This window comes from Poecile atricapillus, chromosome Z, assembly GCF_030490865.1.
Source record: "Poecile atricapillus isolate bPoeAtr1 chromosome Z, bPoeAtr1.hap1, whole genome shotgun sequence".
NCBI lineage: Eukaryota > Metazoa > Chordata > Aves > Passeriformes > Paridae > Poecile > Poecile atricapillus.
Genome location: NC_081289.1, coordinates 94,276,991 through 94,300,048, shown reverse-complemented (window position 1 = coordinate 94,300,048; position 23,058 = coordinate 94,276,991). Strand labels below are relative to the sequence as shown.

The 23,058-nt window shown below is 40.6% G+C and overlaps 1 protein-coding gene across 6 annotated transcripts in view; it reads left to right on the top strand.

The window, feature by feature from the left end:
• ELAVL2 (ELAV like RNA binding protein 2) overlaps window positions 1-6,583 on the top strand; it is a 42,930-nt gene extending 36,347 nt beyond the window's left edge. For 2 of the 6 annotated variants that reach the window (XM_058865245.1, XM_058865240.1), the window contains exons 6-7: window positions 5,110-5,148; window positions 5,621-6,583. In XM_058865245.1, coding sequence (XP_058721228.1) covers window positions 5,110-5,148; window positions 5,621-5,951 — 370 coding nt within the window. In that variant the 3' untranslated portion in view covers window positions 5,952-6,583. The remainder of the gene's footprint in view (window positions 1-5,109; window positions 5,149-5,620) is intronic. The other 4 variants (XM_058865241.1, XM_058865242.1, XM_058865244.1 and 1 more) reach the window with 3 other exon arrangements.
• Window positions 6,584-23,058: the final 16,475 nt, after the last annotated feature.

The window sequence follows — 23,058 nt, the reverse complement described above, 5'->3', positions numbered from 1 at the left end:
TTTCTTGCACTCAGGTGCTAAATTTTTCAATTTTTTCAAAGATTATTTTTCATTTCCTAGGTTATTCTTGATTAATGTTCAAGTTGATTCAGTTAATATTGATCTAGGAGATTTAGCTGTTTTTTCTTAGCCATGTGGCATGCCACAGCCAGCTTCCTCTTCATCTACCGCTGCATTTCTCTTCCACGTTCTGGCTTTCAGGTTCTTTTCCCTGTCTAGTTGTCGATTTTCTCCATGCCATACTTTGTCTTTACTTGTTACAACCTTTCATGATAAAGATTGTTCACATATGTCCTGCATGTGCTTTTTGGGGATTTGTGTTCCCATCAGGTTGAAACGATTGCCATATAGTTCCCTTTGCTATTTAGTGTCTTGAAAATAACAGGTGGTGAGAACAAAGTGAAGCGAATACTGTATTACCTACATCCATGTGTACATTGGATTGTTTTTCAGTGATAATGATTATTTCTATCCTTCCTCTGCCCGTGAACAATATGACTGGATTGTGTAAAATAGTAATATACTCAAAGACTATTTCTGTTATATTTTTTGAGAAACAAAACCAGTTGACAGCTTGCTTCAAAGAGAAAATAACAAATTTCAAAAGCTCTGGATTGGCTAGGCTTGCTTATAACACAAGTATTCAAGAGTTCATGGACTGCGCTTCTTTCAGAATTTCTCATATTTTCTTCAGCCTTTTGGCCTTACATGCTGCATCTCACATGTGTGAGGAGTAGGTGTTCTGTTGGAGAGGGGATAACCAATTTTATTTGCTTTTTGTGGCTCTTCTTAGGTAGTAAAAAGGCTACTTTGCAACAGTGTTCTGAATATTACATAGAACTAGATTTGCCATTATTCCATAGACAGAGTAGGGGCAGAAATTGCAGAATGGAGTTGAGTGCATTGTATGAAATCGGATCATGAGTTGTGTGACAACATTCAACCTATGCTGGCCAGTCTTGGCCCGCAGACTCCTTGAGTTCTTTTGACTGCCCATATATTCTAAGATACTCTTCTGTTCAGTTTCACTCAGATGTTGGCTGGGATAGCATTGGTATTTTACTGATACTCTAGGTATCATGATTTGTAAACATTCTCCCAGCTTTCAGAGGTATTTTGGTTTTGTGGTGGGTTTTTCTGGTTTTCTGGGAGGTTAATTTGTTTGTGGTGGAGGGGTTTGTGTGCATGTTCTGGGGATTTTTTGGTTGGTTGTTTTTTTTCTTGGGGGGATGGGGCTTGGTTCTTTTTTTATAAGACCTGTAGCTTTGCACTTAGGTAACTTCAATAGACTACCCTTGTCCTGCAACTTTAGGCTTTGTATCTTAAATTTTGAGTGGTGGAGATTGTATTTTTCTTTAAATGTAATTGTATTTTTATGAATGTCCATTTACATTTCACTGGGAAGTTGTTTTTTTTTCTGAGATACATAAATGTAAAGTATAAGCATAAAGTAATGCTTAAAAGCGCCATAAGATTTCCCCCACATACAACTTTAATGGTTACAAGCATCGAGTAATACCAAGTCTGTAGTAAATAGGCGAGTAAAATCACTCTCACTTTAATTGATACGGAATGAAGAAAATGTTTAAATTATTGGTCAAAAGGTAAACTGAGGTTGCAGACAGATTTTTATTTTTTTTTTTGTCAGGGCCTTCAGGCTAATATTTCATCACTAAAAGACGGTCTTACCAAATTTGAAATCTTTACACTGTAAAGAGAAATAATTTTTTCTTGTCTTTTAGGTTTTCTTCCTTGCAGTGTTTCATCATCCCAGATATGATATTTATTGACTGTGTAGTTGAGGTAGCACCAATGCTTCAGATCTTTAATATGTTACACATGCAAGAAGTCTCAGTTGTTGACATTTCAGACAGGCTTACCTGATGCAGTTCCCCCATCTCTGCTAATAGTTGACAGAAGCCTGAAAACAGCTTAAACTTTAATAATGAAAGCGACAGGAAAAATACAATGCTTCCTTTTACTCTTATTAAGAGAAAACTTGACCTGGACTTTCAAAAGCATCTCAGTTATAATTGCTCCTGTTTCTATAAGATGTATAACTTAAAGCATCTTTAAAAGTTTTCCAGTGCAAGTCCCTGAGAATTTTTCCAGAGTGTTTTCAAGTCTTCAAGGTAACTGATGAAAAATCATACGAGTGATACACCATTACTGTATTAAGTCCTCATTTGACTGTCCTTGTAACAAGGACCTATAAGTGGTGGTGTTTCTAGAACTATTCACCTTTCTCTCCACCCTTGATGTCAATGACAGTAGACTTCAGTCATCCATACTGTCTACCGATAGTAGTCAAGTATTTTTTAATTTCCTTTTTTCTGCCTTTTTAGGGGTTCGGTAGTTCCTTGTTCAGTGTATTCTGCGAACCCAGCTCACGGCAGAATTGGTGCTCTCTGGAAAATAAAATCAAGTGTAGGTTTTTTACCTAAGCTCATATTTTATTGAGTCTTGAAAAGGATCTATAATAAGACTTCCTTTTCATGTATCTGGGATTTGCCAGAAAGAACAAGAGCTTCTTCAGGGTAAACATTTTTTTTGAAAAAAGCAGTTTAAGGGATTCCAGGAGTAAGAGCAATAGGAGTGGTATGCACTGCATATTTTGGATATTGGATAGGTAATTTCAAGGGGTTTGGAGCTGTGGTATCATTCTATAATTGGGGGAAGGTGAGGCAAGAAACACATCTTGAAAATATACATCTTGAGAAATCTTGAAAATAATACATGCATATATGTGTGTGTATATATATATATTCTAGAAACACTTCATCCTGGAAAATCATAGTGTCATAGAATATCCTGGGTTGGAAGGCACCCACAAGGATCATCGAGTCCAGTTCCTGACGCTGCACAGGACAGTCTCCAGAAGTCACACCATGTGCCTGAGAGCATTGGCTAAAGCAATTCCTGACCCCTGGCAGGCTTGGTGACATGACCGCTTCACTAGGAATGCTGTTCCAGTGCCGAGCCACCCTCTGCATGAAGAACCTTTTCCTGATATCCAACCTAAACTTCCCCTGACACAGCTTCATGTCATCCCCTTAGGTCCTGTTACAGGTCACCAGAGAGAAAGAGATCAGTGCCTGCCCCTCCTCTTCCCCTCATGAGGAAACTGTAGAGTGTGAGGCCAGCCACCCATCAGACTCCTTAGGCTAAACAAGCTGGGTGACCTCAACTGCTCCTTGTACAGCTTCCCTTCCAGACCCTTCACCATTTTCTTGGCCCTCCTTTGAACACTCTAATTGGCTTTATATTTCTTACATTGTGGCACCCAGACCCTCCCCAGCACTCGAAGTGAGGCTGCCCCAGCTCAGAGCAGAGCAGGACAGTCCCCTCCCTTGCCCGGCTGTGATGCTGGGCCTGATGCACCCCAGGGCACCGGGGCCCTCCTGGCTGCCAGGGCACTGCTGGCTCATGTTCAACTTTCTGTTGAGCAGGACCCCCAGGTCCCTTGCCATGCTTTTCAGTGTCTCATTCCCTGTTCTGTCTGTACATCTAGGGTTGCCCCATCCCAGGTGCAGAATCTGACCTTTTCCCTTTTTAAATGCCATGTGGTTGGTGATTGCTCAACCCTCTGTCAAGGTCTCTCTGCAGAGTCTCTCTGCTGTAAGGGGAGTCCTTAGTTGTCAGCAAACTTATTTTTCAAGTCCTGCATCCAAGTAATTTATGAGGATGCTAAAGAGCGCTGAGCGTAAAATGAAGTCCTGTGGAATCCCAGTAGTGACTAGTCAGGTGTCTTCCCATTCACTGTAACACTTTGTGCCTGAGCCCCTGCTGACCCATCCCATGATGTGTTTATCCATCTGTGAGCTGCACATCTTGTCCAGAAGGATACCTGGAGAGGCATCAAAAGTATCAAAAGCTTTACTGAAATCCAAAAAGATTACGTCAGCTGGGTGAGTTATTTTATCATAAAAGGAAATTAAGTTTGACAAGCAGGACTTCACTGTCATGAAGCCATGCTGGCTGTGATTGTGTTTTTCAGTACTCCCCAGAATAATTTCCATAATTTTACCAGGCTCTGAAGAGAGACTGACAGGCCTGCGGTTTCCAGGGTCATCTTTCTTGCCCTTATTGAAAGTTGAGGTGGTGGTAGTGAGCTTCCATTCAACTCAAAAATCATTGAAAGAAAATCATTGGAATCTTGAATGAGTCCTCAGAAAGGCATCGGCCTTTGATGTTCTTGGATGAATCCCATCAAGTCCCATAAATTTTTAGGGATCCATTTGGAGCAGGACAGCCCACACAAATTCAGGGTTGTTCATCATTCTCACAGCTGAGGACACTGGGACACTTAGCCCACCATCGACATTAAAGATGGAGGCAAAGAAAGCATTAAACCTCTCTGTTTTGTTTGTGTCCCTGTTTGTGGGGTGATTATCCTCATTATGTAACAGGCTAATGTTATTTTTGGACTTCTCTTTGAGACATATTTAAAAACCTCTTTTGCTGTCCCCCACATTTTTGGCAAGCTTCATCTCCTGTTGAGCTTGGACTGCACAAACTTTCTCCTTTGAGTGGCAACATCTCTGTATTCTTTCCATGTCCACCTGACTTTGCCTCCCCTGTCCTTACACTAATTTTTTTTGCCTTACCCTACTCAGCCAAACCAGCCTTCTGCCTCCCAACATTCTGGAATTGCCAGAAGGAGTAGGAATATGAAAAAGTCTTTCTTTGGAGTTTGTTACAACAGTTGCTAGTGGTCCAAAATACTTGCATCTGTCTTGGTAGTCATGTCAGCAAACATGTCAGAAGCCTCAATAAAAGTCTTCTTCTCAGCCAAGTTAGTAATGTGGAAAACTTAACTGATGTGGTCACTGACCGTAACCTTATGGTAACAGTATGTGATTTTAGGCTAAATTTGTGGCCATGATGCACTTTATGAAATGAACTTACAATTGTGGTTACTACACAAGAATATCTGTTTTGTATTCACTATCAGGTGTAATAAGGTGCCATGGCTCTTTCAGTGGTGATACTTGAACATTGCATGAGGTTCTGTAAAGTGTAATGGATGTGACAGTAATACACTAAGTTTCCTTAATCTTAAAGGGTGGAAAAGTCTGAAGACTGAACATGTTGCTAAATGTTTTGCAGGTTGGACAATCTGCTCAACATAGCTTATGGAGTAAAGAGGTAATAAAGGATTAGTTGGTTCATAACAACCAAATTACTTTTGAAGTATTTTGCAGACTCTTACTTTTCAGTAAGACTTATGTTGGATTTTTGCATGTTGAGACTTCAGCTGAGATTGTTCAGTTTGATACATTTTGCATGAAATAAACAAGCCTTTGGTAGTAGTTCCATGGAACTCCTGTTTCAAATGACTTGCTAATTCTCACTGGTTTTATAGCATGCTTTCCTTTTGATTTTCTGTTACATCATTTCAGACATAGCTAGCACTGTTCTCCGTACTCGTGTATAATTTTTTACATAGTATTTGCGCAGTTAGGGGGCAAAAAATACTTTTGATCTTACCTTTCTAGTCTGAGCAACATGTTCATTCTGTGAAAAGCTCTGTATCATTCTCTTATTTTGACATTTCTTCCACTGGGGTTTTGTGTGAACAGCTATTTATGATCCTGTTTTGTTTTCCCTCATTCTTTAGTAGGTTTCCTCCAATGACCATTGATGGAATGACCAGTTTGGCCGGAATTAATATCCCTGGACATGCAGGAACTGGGTGGTGCATTTTTGTGTACAACTTGGCCCCTGATGCTGATGAGAGTATCCTCTGGCAAATGTTTGGACCCTTCGGAGCAGTAACCAATGTGAAGGTCATCCGTGACTTTAACACCAACAAGTGCAAAGGTTTTGGATTTGTGACTATGACAAACTACGATGAGGCAGCTATGGCAATAGCCAGCCTGAATGGATACCGCCTTGGTGACAGAGTATTGCAGGTCTCCTTCAAAACAAACAAAACGCACAAAGCCTAACAAGTTACTCTCAGTGCATTAATACATGAAAACTATACAACAAAGGCAATTTACAAGAAGCTTTATGCATTCGTAAATGCCTTTGTTGTATGCCAGCGTGGAAATGGGGATAAAATGACTACTTAGCATCCTAAGAATATGTGAGATTTTTTTATTGCTAATATTTGAATTAGAACTTCTTAACTATCTTTTGTGTTTGAGTATTGACAAGAGGTACAGGGTTTTTACCTGTCACAATGCGTATTCTATTGCCTTCTTTGAAGAAGGTGGACCTTTTAAAATGTTTCAGCTAAGGGAAGATTTTTTTTCTTTATACATGACTGCCTTTAACCTATGATTAAATACCGAGGCTTTGTGTAATACTATAAATTTTCTTTTGTCATTTCTTGATTTGCTTTGTGTTTAATTTACATTGTAATTCATTATTGTTTTGTTAAGAAAAGTATCTGAAGTTTACATTTTATTTATAAAGTTATAAGCAGTATTTATTTCATCATCTTCATTTGGGTTGGGGAATGGGAACACATTATAAAAGCTTATTGTAAGAATACTGGAGAACTTTTCGTAAAGCAGTACCTTGCCAAAGAGATAAGAGCCTCTTTGATGTGGGTTTAAAAAAGCATCTATTTTTATAAAAAAATAAAAAATTTGGAGAAACTTTTTACTGGTCCTGGAACAAATATTTTGACTTGAATACTTTGAGAAATCTCTTCGTATGACACCTAGTGAGCTTTTAAAACTTACCAGGAAATTTGCAATTGTTGGGAAAAAAATTTAGAAAGATTTATGATGTAGAACTACTTTTGAGACCTTTGTATTAAGAAGTAAAGTCAATGGGATGCACTGTTGGTTTCATTTTTTGTAATCATCAGTGGAGTCATTGATCATCCTGGTTATTAAGTGATAGGTGGCTCACTTTAATTTGTGATTTTGAAACAAATGAAAATTTACAAAAGAGGATATGAGAGCAAGCAGAAAACTTAAAACACTGAGATATGGGGGAAAAAAATCTGTTCTTCCTAAAGAATTCCCTTCAGATAGAGCTCATGGTGTTTAGTGATGTACTTGCTATTGTTTGAAGAATTGTTTTGTCTTACGAAAGACATTGAGCATGGTTTGTGCAGTAGCAAATCAGCAGAAGTGGCCTGAGTTGGATGCGTTAGGAGGTATTTTGAAAGTTATGTTCAAGGCTAACACCTGAGCTTTGTGTAATGTAAATAAGACCTTAAGTTATGAACCTTTCAGCTAATTTTGATTATAGTTTATTTTTAAGTTACATGCCAAGTGATGTTCAATTTTGAATGTTTTTGTATAAGTTTTTTCTTTGTAAATGGCATTAACATTGTTACTTGAGGTCTGCTTCTTTTTGTTTCCTTTTTCTTTTTTTCTTTTTTTTTTGTCCTGAGGACTTGAATTTACAGTGCATCTGATCTGTTGCTATTTTTGTCTGTAGATAGTCTAGCTTCAACTGTTTATGGTGATGCAACATTTTTGTTTATAAATATGTTTGTGGTAAAAAAACAAGTATAAACATATGTTTTGAGCAAATTTCCTTACATTTTTCATATGAAAACCATAAATACCTGTATGCTATTGAAGTTTAACTTTGTATGATGCTTAAATCACTATTTGGGGAAATAGAAAAAGTCTTTACCATGTATTGAAGAAATTTAAGGAAAACAAATACAGAATATTTTCTGATTAGCATCTAGCTTATAATTAAATTTTTTAAAAAAAGCTGAGGGTTTGATGCCTTCACCAGGATGCACTGACAACTATGTAGTTACGTCCTGCTTTTTGTATAAACTGAGATGCTCATACGCTTCCCCTTAGAAAAAGCAATGTTCTATGCATAACATAGTTGTACACTATCTTTGCAGTTGTTTTTGGTTCTTATTCTTTTAAATTGTAGTTACAAAATTTTCAGTATAGTACAGTACATATACTGTGAAGCGCGTGCTAAAGTGAATAAGCAAATTTTCATGCTGACCCACTCAATGCTATTCAAAAGTCAATTGGCTTTCTGAGTACTTCTTCATTCTTAGATGCATTTAGATTGTTAAAGCTAATCCTCTGCATTAAAAGTTGTATATAGTATAGAAATCACAGACTTTCCAATGTGGGAGAAATAGTAGCTACATGCTTCTTTCCTATACTACTGTAGCAACTAACGGCATTGATGAGAAGGCATGTAAATTGGGCTTCACTTTACAGTGTTTATCAGAGCACTAAGTAACATATAAGGCTGGTATTTATTTGAAGTTGTATAGTATGACTTAATTCACATTTGTTGGAATAGAGAATATATTCTGTTGGGTATTTAAGAGGTTGTACATGTTTTCTTTTGTGTTTGGATTCTTTGTACTTTTTCATGTTCAGTACATCAATAAACAAAGTTGAAGGGAAAACAGTCTCATAAGCTGGTCTTTTGCCATATTCTCCACTGCTTTAATGAGTAAGCAATCTCAGTGAAAGGTTTCTGCAAAGCTCTTGAGCTCCTTCTAATTTCAATTAGGATCAGAGTTACCAACAAGGAAGTAAGACAGTGGAGCTGTGTACCAGTTCTGTTACCTTAGAATTAGTTTGCATTAACCACTCAGTACTTAGGCTGATATAATAAATGAGAGTCATTAAATGCATTCAGTGAAAATTAATTTGCTGTCTGTCTGGCAGGCTGCTATGCAGTGTAACTAAGTGAATGTCCTAGTGTGTTTTCCAAGAGATGAGATAGTTCTTAATCTTTCTGTCAGGGTCTCCAAGGTGGAGATACACTGGTTGAACTGCGCTCTGGCCTTCCTGAGACGGGACCAGAAAGAAATCCCTATCAGGAGTGTTGCATAACGTGTCCCTGCCAGGCAGCAGGTCAGAAGGAAGGGGTGAAATGGAGAAAAGTCATCCTTTGGCACAACAAGCAAAAGCCCTTCTTGTCCACCTCACCCTCCCAGGTGCCTCTCTGCAATAGGTGTGAGGCTCTGGATGTGGTAGGAAAATCAGTGGAGGGTTAGGACAAAGGTCCTTCTCCAGCAGAGAAGTCTGTCTCGCTGGGGTGTGAATTATGGATGTCACCAGGAAGCTACCTAGCCCTAGCCATCAGACTCATGCTACTTGTTGCTGGTCCTCCACATGTGTGGTGATAAAACCACAATGCACAGTCCAAAGACTGTCAAAAGAGACTTCAAGGGATAGTTGGAGAGGTAATTTAGGGGTGGATGTAGCGACACTGAAAGAATCAGATGGGCTCAGTCTTAATACCTGGGGCTGCTGACACAGTGCCACAATTTTGGTTTCTTTCATATAATGGGTTGGCCTCCATGGTCCTGGACATAATGAATTTGAATGGGATTCACTTCTAAAAGAGGAAGGAGGGTCTTTGTTGAGGGCTAATAGAGCTTATTTTATAGGGCATTAAACTTGATATGATGGGGGAAGGGAATGAAATCAGATTTAATGGTGATAGGGTGTGGGATAACATGCTCTTCCAGTCTCCAGGAAGTGCCTGGAGAGGGTAAGCAGGTCAGCAGGAGAGAGCCTGAATTACATCAAGGAATTCCAGATACTCCCGCCAGAAAGCTTCATAAGGGCCCAACTCAAATGCCTCTATGCTAACACACAGCAGGGGAAATAAACAGGAGGAAGTAGAGAGAGGTGAAGGCCTGCAGTCATTGGCGGCATGGAAATGTGGGTTGACTCCTGTGACCCAAAGGAGCTAAGGATTCCTTAGGAAGGTCAGGCAAGGCAGCTGAGAAGGCGGTGTTGTCCGCTGTGTCAATGACCAGCAGGAGTTCATGGAGCCTCACCTCTAGGTGGATGAAGCGAACTGAGAGTTAGTGGGTCAGGATTCAAGGCAGGCAAGGGATGGGTGACTTTTTAGTAGGGATCTGCTACAGATTGTCTGACCAGGAAGACCAAGCAGCTGAGGCCCTTCACAGAAAGACGGGAATGGCCTTGCTTTCACAAACCCTGATTCTCATGGGGGACTTTAACCACAAGTGTTTGTTGAAAGGGCAACACAGAGAGGCATAAACCTCTTGCATTAGGAACTTCCTGGAAATCTTTGGTGATAACTTCCCTCTAGAGGTTGGATAGACGAGCCAAGGAGAAGTACTATAGTAGATTTTGTTCTGACAGGGAGGGGCTGCTGATGGGGAATGTGAAGTTCAGGGACATTCTGGACTACAGTGTGTGAAATGGAGGAGTTTGAGATCCTTAGGGCAGCAAGAAGTTTGCACAGCAAACTCACTACTCTGGAGTTCAGGAGAGCAGATTTCAGCCTCTTCATGGTAGAGTACCAGGGAATAGAGCCCTGGAGGGAGCAGGGCCCCAGGAGAGCTGAATGATGTTCAAGGCTTGTCTCCTTGCAAGGGAAATTGCAGGCAAAGATGCAGGGCGGCTGCACATATGAACAAGATGCTCCTGGACAAACTTGAAACACAGGTACCATACAGAGGGGGTGAAAGGTAGCCTGGGCGGAGTACAGAGTTGTGTTTGAATCAGCTGCTATTGCTGTTCCATCACTGTTGACTCGGCCAAATGGAGTTTCCTCAGCTCTAGAAATTGACCCTGCTCACCTTGTTCACCTGCTCTCCCTCAGGATGTCCCTGCACTAGGGCTGTTTGTCCAGGCAAGTGACAGTTAACCATCCTCAGGTTCCAACCTCAAAGTATTTTTATGATTTCATGAAGTACAGGGAGAGAGAAAGATTTACTCTATCATTACATCCGTTTGTTGTTTAATTACTGCATTAATTTCTAGGCTCCATTAATTGAATGTAGTTTGCTGGGGTTTTTTTCCCTTCCCAGTACTTCAAGTAAATCTTTAAAACCCAGTCAACTCAACTTTCTTCTGCTCTTTTGAGGTACATACACATCTTAATTCATTTGCCTCACTCAGCTGAATGAGAGTGAACTTCCACAAGTGGGAGCACAATTCGAAAAGTGGCTTGTGCAGCATAGCTTTAAGGTGTTTTCTTTCACCTTTTTCATCTCTACTGTGAGATTTTTGATACAAAACTGTGTAGCAAGTGTTGTTGAGCATCACACTGCAGTATTGTGGAATTGAGATTACATGGATCGTAGGGTCTGTGAACACCATACACAGACAATAGCACTTCAAGATGTCAGTCATAGCTGATAAACTGACTACTTGGGGAAATACGCAGATAGCTTTTTTTATAGTTAAATGCTTGGATGGCTGGAGTAATAAGGGGATGCGAGACTTTACTTTCTTCCCTGGCAGCATATCAGGAGCTATGCACGGAGTTCATTTTCCAGCAGGGACATATATATGTTCAGCCTTCACAGAAGGATAGCTTTTAGTTCTCAACTTAGATGAGTTTAACATAACTAGCCATAGTTGAAATATTTTGCTATATGAAAATGAGGACCAAATATGTTTATGTAAATGTCTTCAGTTTAAAATTGAAACCTCTTTAGCTCCAAAGAAGGCAGCAGTCAAGAAGCAACTGTAACAATCAGCAGTTGTAAATAACAGTTGCATAGAGGAATTGTCAGTGCTGAAAAATACAAATTTGATTATATGTAGCTGAGCATCTTATACATAGATTTTACTCTTCTTACTATAAAGTTTTATAAAGCTAAAGGAAAAATTAAGAAGCTGTCTCATGCCATTTGTGGAGGACTAATTCCTTTTGTATGTAAAGAGAGTTCCAGGAACATCTGTAAATACCTCTGAGGGAGCTGGAGTGTTAGCTGGGGCACTTGTGGAAGGGTTTTGTTACTGCAAAGCATGCTCAAGGTTTGTGTGGCCTCTTCTGCAAGAGATAGATGCAGCAAGATCGGTTGTGACAGGTGACCTTCCCACCTCCATCTAGGAAAGCCTTCCTTTGGCAAGAGAGTGTTTTCCCTGTATGAAAGAAAAACATATATTTTTAAAGAGACTGGTTGTCCACCAGGACTGTATGTAGTGTGCATTCTTTGTTTTCTCTAATACCCAGAGGTCATCAAGTGCTAAGAAATCTGGGATACTCTTACCAGTACTGCTGAGAAGGCCTGAGTCACGTTAAAACCCTTTGTATTGTTACTACATGAAGATAACTAAATGTATAGAAGCTGTGACTTCAGTTAAGCCTTCAAAAGCAACAGCTAATTAGGACTTTCTACCAAAATAATTATAGATGTATTTTATGACTAGAGATAGTATCTTTGGTTTTTTATCTGTAGCAGTTTGAGAAATTAATACAATTTGAGAGATGCTCCATCATCATCAAAGTAATACCTGAGACTGCACAGTTTCAAGCACAGCAGAACTGTTGATCCAGCTGTGCTTGCACACATGTTTAATATTGGGCTTTGTTTACCCAGTTATGGCATTTATACCTCAGCATTTCAGTGTGTCTCGTAATGAAGTGCAGCTTTTTTCATTCCGACACTTTCCTAATTAAGCATCATGGTAGAGGCACGTTCTGCTGAACTGCTGTGATGGCTGATGAATTGGGCCAGCAGATGTGCTGGCATATCAATGGTCATCTGGGCCAAGCAGCTTAAAGCTGCAGGATTGGATGTTTGAGGTAGCTCACTGTGATAGTCTTGGAAAGGCTGCTGTTGGCATGAAGAGCAGTTCTAATCTGAAAAGCTAGAAGTGTTGCCCATGGTTTCAGTAACTATGGCAGAAATTGAGGAAACAATGCAAACTTTCAGGTATTTTCAAAACAATATGGGCAACTTCAGTGGATTAAGAGGTTTTCTAACTTCATGCAATGAAGTTAGATGAATTACTGTCTTGTCTTGTAATTCCTCTCTTTTTTCAACCAACTTTCTGTTCTGAGACATTAACGGGAACAAGGAAAACATATTTTTTAATATTTATGAGGTCACTCTAAAAAAACATAACTATAGAGAGTTAGTGAAACTTATTTTATGTATTGTATCATGTGATTGCTATGCATAAGTGAGTTTAGATCAATATGAGGTTTTTAGTAACCTTGTAATACTGTAAGTGAAGTCATTACAAGTACTGGCAGAGTATTGATTATAAACATTGCATACTTCACAAAAAACATAAGAGCTAAACTTTCTTTTGAAGCAATTCTTACTAAATTATTCCCTTGTATGCAGTAGGGCACTTCATTAGTACAGCACTGGCATTTCTGTTTCTTTGAGTACAAGGATGTTCTTAGTGTCAAGTGTTTACTTGAATGTTAACAGCTTCTACAGCTGTTAAAAGCTTTTGTATTAAAAGCCCTGATAAAAGAGTGCTATTTTCCAGCACTTATGAAGGACAATATTCTCTAAAATTAAATATCCCTGGAAGATGATCCACCACTTTATGATATCTACCTGTCTCTAAATTTGGTATTAGCTTTTAGAAATACTAGGTACTCTGTAACATCCTGCAATATCAAGAGGAAGGTGAAGATAGGTCAAAGTGAAGCACTTGGTTCCTACTTCTTGTCAGTGCTTTGTGCCATCATTCAAAATACAAGCTACAGTGGCAAATTTATTTTTTCTGTCCTTGATTAGTATTGGCACTATATCTGATGGATCCAAAACAGTTCAGTTGTAACCTTCACTTCAAGCTCTTTTGCTTCCCCGTTCAACTGTTTGTGTTTTCTGAGGAGTTAAGGCTCCAGAGACTTTCTGGTTGAATTACTCTTTCCTTGAAGTGTTGTGTTGCATACTCATTGTCCATATATACATTATCCAGTTTTATTACCACTAACTCAGATATATTATAATTCTGATTTTTTAATATAAATGCAAAATTCCTCAGATTCCCATTTGTCATGCTTAGACTCAACAGTCACACTTGATTGTCCCACATCCCACTGCTCTGGTCTGGCATTAACCAGCCCTGGTGCATTGCACATCTAAGCCGTGAAAATAGATCTGTGCATGCAATGCAGGAAAAGGATCACAGGCATCTTTGTGTTTTACAGACTTCAGGGAGACCAGAAAGGTAGAATTAGCCTTCAATTAGACCCATTAGATTGCCTGTCCAGGAGTTAACAAAATGCTCCACAGCTGATTAGCAACTTAACTTTCAACTGTGCTCATTCCAGAATGACACTGGTTACCTTCTGTATTGAAAACATTCTTCTACATTCTAAATAGCTTAATAACATTTGCCATAAACATGAAGCTGACGCCTTAGGACGTTATGTGGCCACCCCTCAGAACAGCCAGGGGAAAGAGAGGTGGAAATCCCATAAGTGTCAAGTCTGGACCAAAAGAGCTGTAAAAGTTGTTGAAAATTCAGGTTTTGTCTGAAGTTTATGAAGACTTCTTGTTTCAAAGACTGCCCTCTTTGGTCCTTGGGCTTGTTACGACTTACTCGAGGAAACCAGGTATTTAATTTCCTGCTACCAAGATAGCTTATTCAGAAAAGCAGAAACAAAACTAAAAAAGATATGAAACCACTATAAATAAAGACAGCAGAAACCTGAAAAAGATCTTCCAAACTGTGATACCAAATTTCAGCAGATTTGTTAGCTGACGATGTGCTGCTTTGTAACTGCACAAACATGGAAAGAAAAAAAAAAAAAAAAAAAAAAATACAGGTAAAAATTTAGACGTGAACTTCAAATAAAATTTTAATAAAACAAATTAAAAGTTAAGTCTGATTGGCTGAATTGCCACAGTGAAATTTGAAAATTTCTGGAGAATTTACTTCTTGGTAAATCTTTGAGAATACTTTTGAGAGCCTTCTTTGAGAATACTTTTGAGAGCCTCTGCTCTGATCTTCTATTCAAAATAAAATTCTGTAGCTGTTATCTAGAAAAGGAAGTGAAATCCTACAAGAAATTGATGATCAAATGTCTTCCCTCATGATGGAATTTGAATTATTAAATGTATGAAAATACCTTACTTTATACTCAGTTCCATACAGATTTTTTACCTTGGCAATGGCTCTAGATGAGGATTTCTGTAGTATCATGAAGGAAGTTGTCCATGCCAGGCACTTAAAGGGAAACTCAGTTTTCTTGGAAAGTGAAAGAAACAAAACTTTGAAAATTCCTGAAGATGCTGCTGCAAAGTTTTTCTTTCACCTCTTCTCTCCAAACTTGCAGATAGTTTCTTACATTGATGAAGATAAATTTCATTAACTATGCCAGCTGGGAATGTTTGTGCTTTAACTTCAGCATGCTAAAGCTGTGATCATCTTATAACATGGTCTTGTTCTTAATCTTTTGCTTTTATAAACTTTGAACTTACAATGTCTAATTCAGGTCATATGTGGTGTATGATTTTAGGGAGTCTTGTCAGGGGATTATGAGACCATGTTTGCTGCTACTTGACATAATTTTCTTTGTAGATAGTTCCTAAACATGAAAGTTCCTTCAGTAATTGTGGTGGTTTTAGCACTAGCTAAAAATCACCAGAAAACTTACTCATCACTTGCTGTGAGATATGGATTAGAAGAAGGGCAAAACAGACTCAAAACTTAAAAGGAATAAAAAAAGTTTGTTAATAAAACTACAAGATACCAGAATAAAACCTCCAGAAACCCTTCCCCCCCACCACCCAACCATTCCCTTGTCCAACTGACAACACAGAGACAAAACCTGGTGAATAAAAGAGTACTGACTATACAATAGTCTTTTCATCAGTCTTTGTAGAGAAAGGAGTTCCCTTTTGTCATTCCATGGAGAGTTCTCCACAAGAAAACAGTTTCCTCATGGTTTTTCATTCCCATGATAACAGTCGCCTGGGGAAGAAAACTCTCTGCCATCATGCCCTCCTCCCATTTTCACACCACTCTGAGGTGTGTTCATGGGCCATGAACTCAAGAGGTATTACTTTAAGGAAGAGTTATGCAAAGGCAAAGGTTCTCTTCATCTGTCTCCGTGATCATCTCTGGGAACAGAGGTTTTCTCTTTTTCTCCTTGGGGGCCAAGGGTCTTCATCAACTCTCACTTCTCTTTCTCTGTTCCAGCATCTCATGGGATCACAACTACTCCACCATCTGCTCAGCTTCATCAGCAGATGCCTTTGCTCAGATCTACACTTAGAAACACTTCATTCCCTCCCAAATACTGTTTCATGAATTAAAGGAGTTTTTCAGAACATTATTGTCCATCTCCATGGCCTTACCAAAAGAATATTTCAGTTTATTAAAGCATCTGCTCATTCCCCTTCTGAGGCTTAAATTTCTTTTACTAACTTTAATGGTTTATGTTGTCTCTTTACATGTTGATCACTCTTGCTTTCCTCTCTCTGGAAAAGAATTAAATCTGCAGGTCTCATCTGGGTAGTGAAAGGGTTAAAATCTGACCCAAGCCATGGCAGGTATTCATGGTGTCAGATTTCAGGTGTCTCTCTCTCAGCCCAGCAGCCTCAGGGAAGGAGCAGACAGGTCTGGCTTAGAGCCATCTGTTCAGGCCATTGGAGGGATGTCAGCAGCCCTGGCCTAGTCCCAGCCTAGGGCAGGGGACCCCCTGGGAAGGGCTTTGGCCACCCCGCTGGGATGGGACCCATAGGGTTTCTCAGGAGGGGCCACAGCAGAGCTGGGCCCGGCCTGGGGCCGGGGGAAGACCCCGCTGTCTCCATCCCCCACCTGGGAGCTGCTCGAGTCTGGCCCAGCCCCCAGTCCCAGGCCGCAGGGCAGCGGGGCCAGCCACACCAGAGCTCCGATACCTTTCAAGACCAGGAACAAAGACAGCCAGAAGTTCCTGGGCTGAGGTTTAAAAGGTGGTATTCACAAAGGTAATCTTACTTTTCAGTGGTCTAAAATGCTGTCAGTTCTGAAACTGGCTAGCTGTTGGCCAGGTCTCAGGCAGAGAAGAACTCCCAGCAGCCTCTCTCAGAGCTCTCACTTCTGTAGGTGTTCCTCGCTTTTTTCCCCTAAATGCCAATCCATCACAAGAATGCACATGCTTTTTCTATTGCTGCAAGATGTATGGATACAGTTGACAAGATGCATCTGTTTAAGGTGCTGGTAAGAACAAGACACAAAGAAAGAAATCCATTGACTGAGGAGGATGGAAAGACACTTAAACAATTGAAAGCTCATCTGAATTCCCTGCCAGAGAAGTCTTTACAGAAGAGATTGCACTGTTCACAACTTCAATGTAATCTCTTTTATTCTGTGTGTGCACTTAAGCATAATCTTTTCACTACTGGAGAGTTAAAATGAGGATTTGGCCAGAACGTAGCACTAAAAATACAAGTGCTTTTAAATATGAAACATAAAGTCATAGGATCATTAAGACTTCCAAGATCATCAAGTCTAACCTTCAACCACTCTCCATGTCAAACTAGACTGTGGCACTGAGTGCCATGTCCAATAATTCTTGAACTAGTCCAGAGATGGTGACTCCACCACCTCACTGCAAATACCATTCCAGTGCTTCATAATGCTTTCAGTGTGGAAGTTCTTGCTGATATCCAACCTGAATCTCGCCTAATCATCTTGGCTTTTTTCTTCTCCTGTCACTGAGTGCCTAGGAGAAGAGACCAACTGCCATATGGCTACAACCCCTCAGTCTCCAGGCTGAAAAAATACAGTTCTCTTAGCCACTTCACATAAAACTTGTGCTCCAGACCCTTGCCCAGATCCTTTGCCCTGCTCTGGACATGCTCCAGCACCTCAATGTCCTCTTCTAGTGAGGGGTCCAGAACTGAATGCAGCACTTGAGCTGTGGCCTCACCAAGTACACAGGGACAGTCACTGCCCTGCTCCTGCTGGCCACACTGTTGCCGATACAGGCCAGGATGCCCTTGGCCTTCTTGGCCACTGGGGCACACAGCTGCCTGATGTTCAGCCACTGTTGACCAGCACCCCCATGCCCTTTTCTGCTGGGAAGCTTTCCAGCACACTCTTCCCTAGTCTGTAGCTTTGCAATGAGTGGTGGTGAACGAAGTGCAAGACGCACTTTGCCTAACTGAACCTCAAACTCTTGGCCGTTATTGTTGACCTAAATCCCTCTGCAGTGCCTTCCTACTATCCAGCAGATCAACATTCCTGCCCAAGTTACTGAAATCTTCAAACTGATTGCAGGCACACTCAATTCTTTTGTCCAGATCATCAGTGAAGATGTTAAACAGGACTGCCCCCAGCACTGATCCCTGGGGAACATCTCTAGTGACTGGCCACCTACTGGGTGCAGCACCACTCACCACCACTTTCTTGCCCAGTCGTCCAACCAGTTCTTTACCCAGCAAAGAATGCCCCTGTCCAAGCCATAGAGAATGTTATGGGAAACCGTATCAAAGGTTTTATGGAAGTCCAAGTAGACACCATGCACAGCCTTTCTCTTATACACCAAGCAGGTCACCTGGCCTTACCACAGGAGATCATGTTGGTCAAGCAGGATCTGTCTTTCCTGAACCCATGTTGTCTGGGCCTGATCCCTTGGTTCTTCTGCATGTGACGAATGATGACTCTTAAGATGATTTTTTCTACAATCTTTCTATTCACAGAAGTCAGGCTGACAGGCCTGTAGTTCCCTGTACCCTCCTTTCAGCTCTTCTTGTGGATGGTCAACCTCCAGTCCTGGTAATAGCCAAAACTGAGGATAAATGAAAGGGAGTGGCTTCGGGAGCTCTTCCACCAACTCCCTCAGTATCCTCAGGTAGATGCCATCCAGTCCTACAGACTTGTTTGTCTAAGTCAGGTCACTAATTACTTCCTCCTGGATTTCAGGGAGTCAGTTATGATCCCCATCCCTGTCCACGAACTCTAGGTCTGGTTGACCTGAGGATAAGTGTTTGTACCGTTAAAGACTGAGATAAAGAAGGAATTAAGAACCTCATTATCCTCATCCTTTCTGACAATATTCTTCTGTGTGTCCAATAAAGGATGGAGATTTTTGGTCCTTTCGTTTTCAATGTATCTATAAAAACGTATTTTAATATCTTTCACAGCAGTTGCCAGATTGAGTACTAGCTGAGATTTTGCCTTTCTAATTTTCTCTCTACATGACCTAATAATATCTTTGTACTCTTCCTGAGCTGCCTGTGCCTTCTTCCGAAGTTCATAAACTCTCCTTTTCCTCCTAAGTTTCAGTGAAGGCTCCTTGTTCAGCCAGGCTTATTATTAAACTCTGGCTTGTCTTTCAGCAGTTAAGGATGGCCCACATCTGCACCTTCAAAACTTCCTCCTTAGAGTATGTCCATCCTTCCTGGATCCCTTAGTTTTTGGGGACTGTTTCCCAAGGAACTGTCTGAACCAGTGTCCTGAACAGGTCAAAGTTCACCTCTGGAAGTCCAAGGTAGTGGTGTTGTTGACCCTGCTTCCTTACTTCACAAAGAATTAAAAGCTGTATCATGTCATGGTGTCATGGTTTTAAAGCAGTAGCTAAAAAAATTACTAGAAAACTTAATCATTTCTTGCTGTGAGATATGGATTAGAACAAGAGCAAAACAGACTTAAAACTTAAAAGGAATAAAGAAAGTTTATTAACAGAACTACAAGAATAAGAAAACCAGAATAACTTCTAGAAAACCTCTTTCTCCCCCACTACCCAACCATTCTCTTGTTCACATGACAACATAGAGACAAAAAACTTGGAACTTCGGTGTTTAAATCAGTCCCAATTCCTGTTAGAGTCTTTTCATCAGTCTTTGTAGAGAAACAGAAGTCTTCTTCTGCTAATTTATGGAGTTTTTCACAAGAAAACTATTTCTGTTATAGCTTTCTATTTCTCCGATGCCAGCTGCCCAGAAAAAAAATCTGTCATCAGTTGTCTCCTCCCATTTCACATCACTCTGAGGTGTGTTATAGGCCATGAGTTTAGGGATGTAATTTTTAAGGATGAGTTATTCAAAGGCAAAAGTCTTCTTCATCTGTCTCTGTGAGCTTCCCTGGAAACAGAAATTTTCTAATTGCCTCTCAAGGCCTCAAATCTTCAACTATTACTTCACCTCACCCTGTTCCAGCACCTCACAATTACTCCACCTTTTGCTCAAAATCTACACTTTGAACACTCCATTCCTCCCCATATACTCTGTCATGAATTAAAGGAGTTTTTCCAGAACACTATTGTCCATCTCCATAGCTTTAACAGAAAAATATTTCAGCCTATTAAAGCATCTCCTTATTCTCTACCTTTTCTGAAGCTTAATTCTTTTCTTTACTGTCTCTGATAGTTTATAAAGTCTCTTTACATGTTGATTACTCTCTTTTTCTTTCTCTGGAAAAAAAGGATTAATCTGCAAGTCTCATCTGAGTAATGAAAGGGTTAAAATCTTGCCCAGGCTTTGTAGATGGTTCTGTGATCTCTGCTGGAGCAGCAGCTGGAGCTGTCTGTGATGGAAGATTCTTCATGGCTGCTCTGGAGAGTGTGGTCCCTGTCTCAGCACGCCGCAGGTCAAGAGCTTTTTTTCCTTTCTTTACTCGGCAGTCTCTGGTGAATTCAGTCACAGCAAAAACTGCAGCCGAGCCAGGGACCGGCCTGGCCCGGCCAGAGCCCAGGACAAGCCCCACAGGCCCCATCTCCCAGCCGGGAGCCGCTGGGCCCAGCCCAGCCCCCACCCGGGCCTCATGGGGAACGGGAGGCCAGCTGGAGCTCTGCTACCTTTCACAGCCAGGAAACAAAGAGACAAAGAAATCCCCAGGCTTAGGTCTTAAGGTGGTGTTCACAGGTTGATCTCACTTTTCAATGGTCAATTCTTAGAAATGGCCAGATGTTGGCTAGGAGACAAACTCCCATCAGTCTCCAGCAGTTTTAACTTCCTTAGGTGTTTCTCTTTGTTTTCTTAAATGCCAATCTATCACACATGGTCAGTGTGCCCAAGACATCCCCTGACTGTCACATCTCCCACCAGACCTTCTTTGGCAGGTCTAATGGGTCCTTTCTAGGTTCACCTCCAGCTGTGTCAGGTTATGTTCCAAACACTCCAGGAACCTCCTTAGACTGCCTCCTCTCCACTGTGTTGAGTTTCCAGCAGATATCCCACAAGTTAAATTCTCCCACAAGAACAAAGGCTGGTGATCATGAAACACCAGCTACCTTTTTACAGCATACTTCATCTGCCCCTTTATCCTGTCTGGGTGGTCTGTAACAGACTCCCCCTGGGATTTCTGCCTTGTTGCTCTTTCCCCTGCTCCTTACTCACAGGCACTCAACCTCATCATCACTCACTAATGAGGGAGGGTTTCAGAGTCCCTCCACTTACCCAGGCCCTAGGAAGGCAGCAGCCTCCCCCTGTGGGGTTGGTCCAGTGCCCTCAGTTCCCTTTAGAATGCAGTCACCTACTACAATTTCACTTTCCTTCTTAATATCTGTAGCTGGGATGTGCCCAGTGACTGACTTGCTCTGGGCAACCCCCAGATAGGCCTTCATCTCCACTATCATTTGCCTGACCCTGGAGTTGCAGAGCATCATATCAATTCCATAATGGCACCTGGGAAGACCAGGGAGGCAGGGAGGGGATTCTTCTGCCACCCCAACTAGGGTTCTGTTTCAATTCCCTTCATCTTAAGGTCCCCTCCTTTTGCCTGATGGCAAGAGGGTTGGGGCTGCTGTGACTCTTGCCTAGCCTCCATCTGCTGCATTTCCGTCAGGGATTAAATGGTGTGTATCCATCAGTCTATTTCACACAATCCTAGATAGTCCTCAGCCTCTCCACTTCCTCTTTAATCTCTGATACTGATATTTCTGCATGATTGTCTTACAGAGGCAAAGATCCCTCATGAGGTAGGAAAATCCATCATGTTATGTGTGAGCAGCACTTATATTTCCATGTAAGCATGGCATTTTTCATGCCACACTTCCTCCATAGTGTATTTCTGGCATGTGTGTTCTTCTAAATAACATAGTGAATTTTTAACAAGAATAGGTTCCAAACATTCAAATTCTTCACAGCTGTAGCAGATCCCTAAAAGCACACATCAGGAAATCAAACTGTTGTACAGCGGTAAAGATACAGGAGTAGCTACATGGAAAGGGTGAAACAGGGCTCTTGGTCTTTGCATGTGACAGGACTTGTGATGAATCTCATGTGTCAGGATTGACAAGGAACCATTCACCCCTTTCATCAAAGACAAAGTGAAGGCAAGACAAAATGCAACTCCAGAGGCAGTGTGCGGCCATCTCTGTCTAATGATGCAGAGTTTGCTTGGTCTCTTCAGCAAAAGGACTGACTACATATATGGGGTCTAACTACTGCTGGAGGATATTGGAAGCCCTGGTAGAGCTTCCCTCTAGCCACAGAGCTGCTGCACTTGTGACAGCTTGCTATCAGGGGCTGACCTTGGCAATAAGGCCAGGCTAGCCTTAAACGTCTATGGACAACTCCTTTGTCAGAAATTTGTTAAAGGTGTTTTGGCAAACAGATGTTTAAATAGATGGTAAATGTTGATATGACTTACTGGGATAAGATATGACTTACTCTTTTTGTTTGGTTGGCTTTTTAGGAGCCTTTGCCCAGTGAAATTTCAGAAATTCACTGTATAAAATAGAAAATTGTGTGATATTGTTGACTTCAAAATGGCACTGAGGTAGAATTGCATTATTTTTCTGGAACTGGAAAATATTCGAATAATGGTCATTTTTTGCTGTTTCTTTACCTTTCTTTCTGTACCTGTTTATGTATTGTCCACTTCAAACAGTTATGGTCAAATTTATGATTAATGAAGATACTAACCTCTATGGTTATCTCATCTTTTCATGTTTAACATTTTTCTCAAAGGTTAATGAAACACAGAAGACATTTTGAAACCAAAAAGCTGATTTTTGGGAAAAAAAAAAAGAAAAAAGTGTATGCAAAGTGTATGTCATTAAAGTTGAACTAGTCTTTAAAGGCCTCTGTCTATGATAATGCTTTCTCTCCCAAGACTCTGAATCAAGGGGAAATGCATTTGTTTAGCATTAACTATTTGGTACTACTAATAATTAATTTCCCTTCAGTAAGAATAGTTATCAATTGTTCTGTTTGATAGTGGTAAGAAGATTTCCTATTTCCTGTCACAGTCAAAGGAAAAACTATTTTGACCCTGTCTACTGGAAAATAAACAGGAAAATGAACTGTTCAAAAACAAAGCACCTTTTTTCCCCTTTTTTTTTTAAATCTCTGTTATGTAAATTCTACTACTAATAGGTTCTTGATTCCACAATGTCACTGTGGAGAGGAAAACCAGACTTCACACTGATTTATTCTGTAGCATTAGAAGGTGAATCTATATGCAGTTTTGTTGGGATTATAAAATC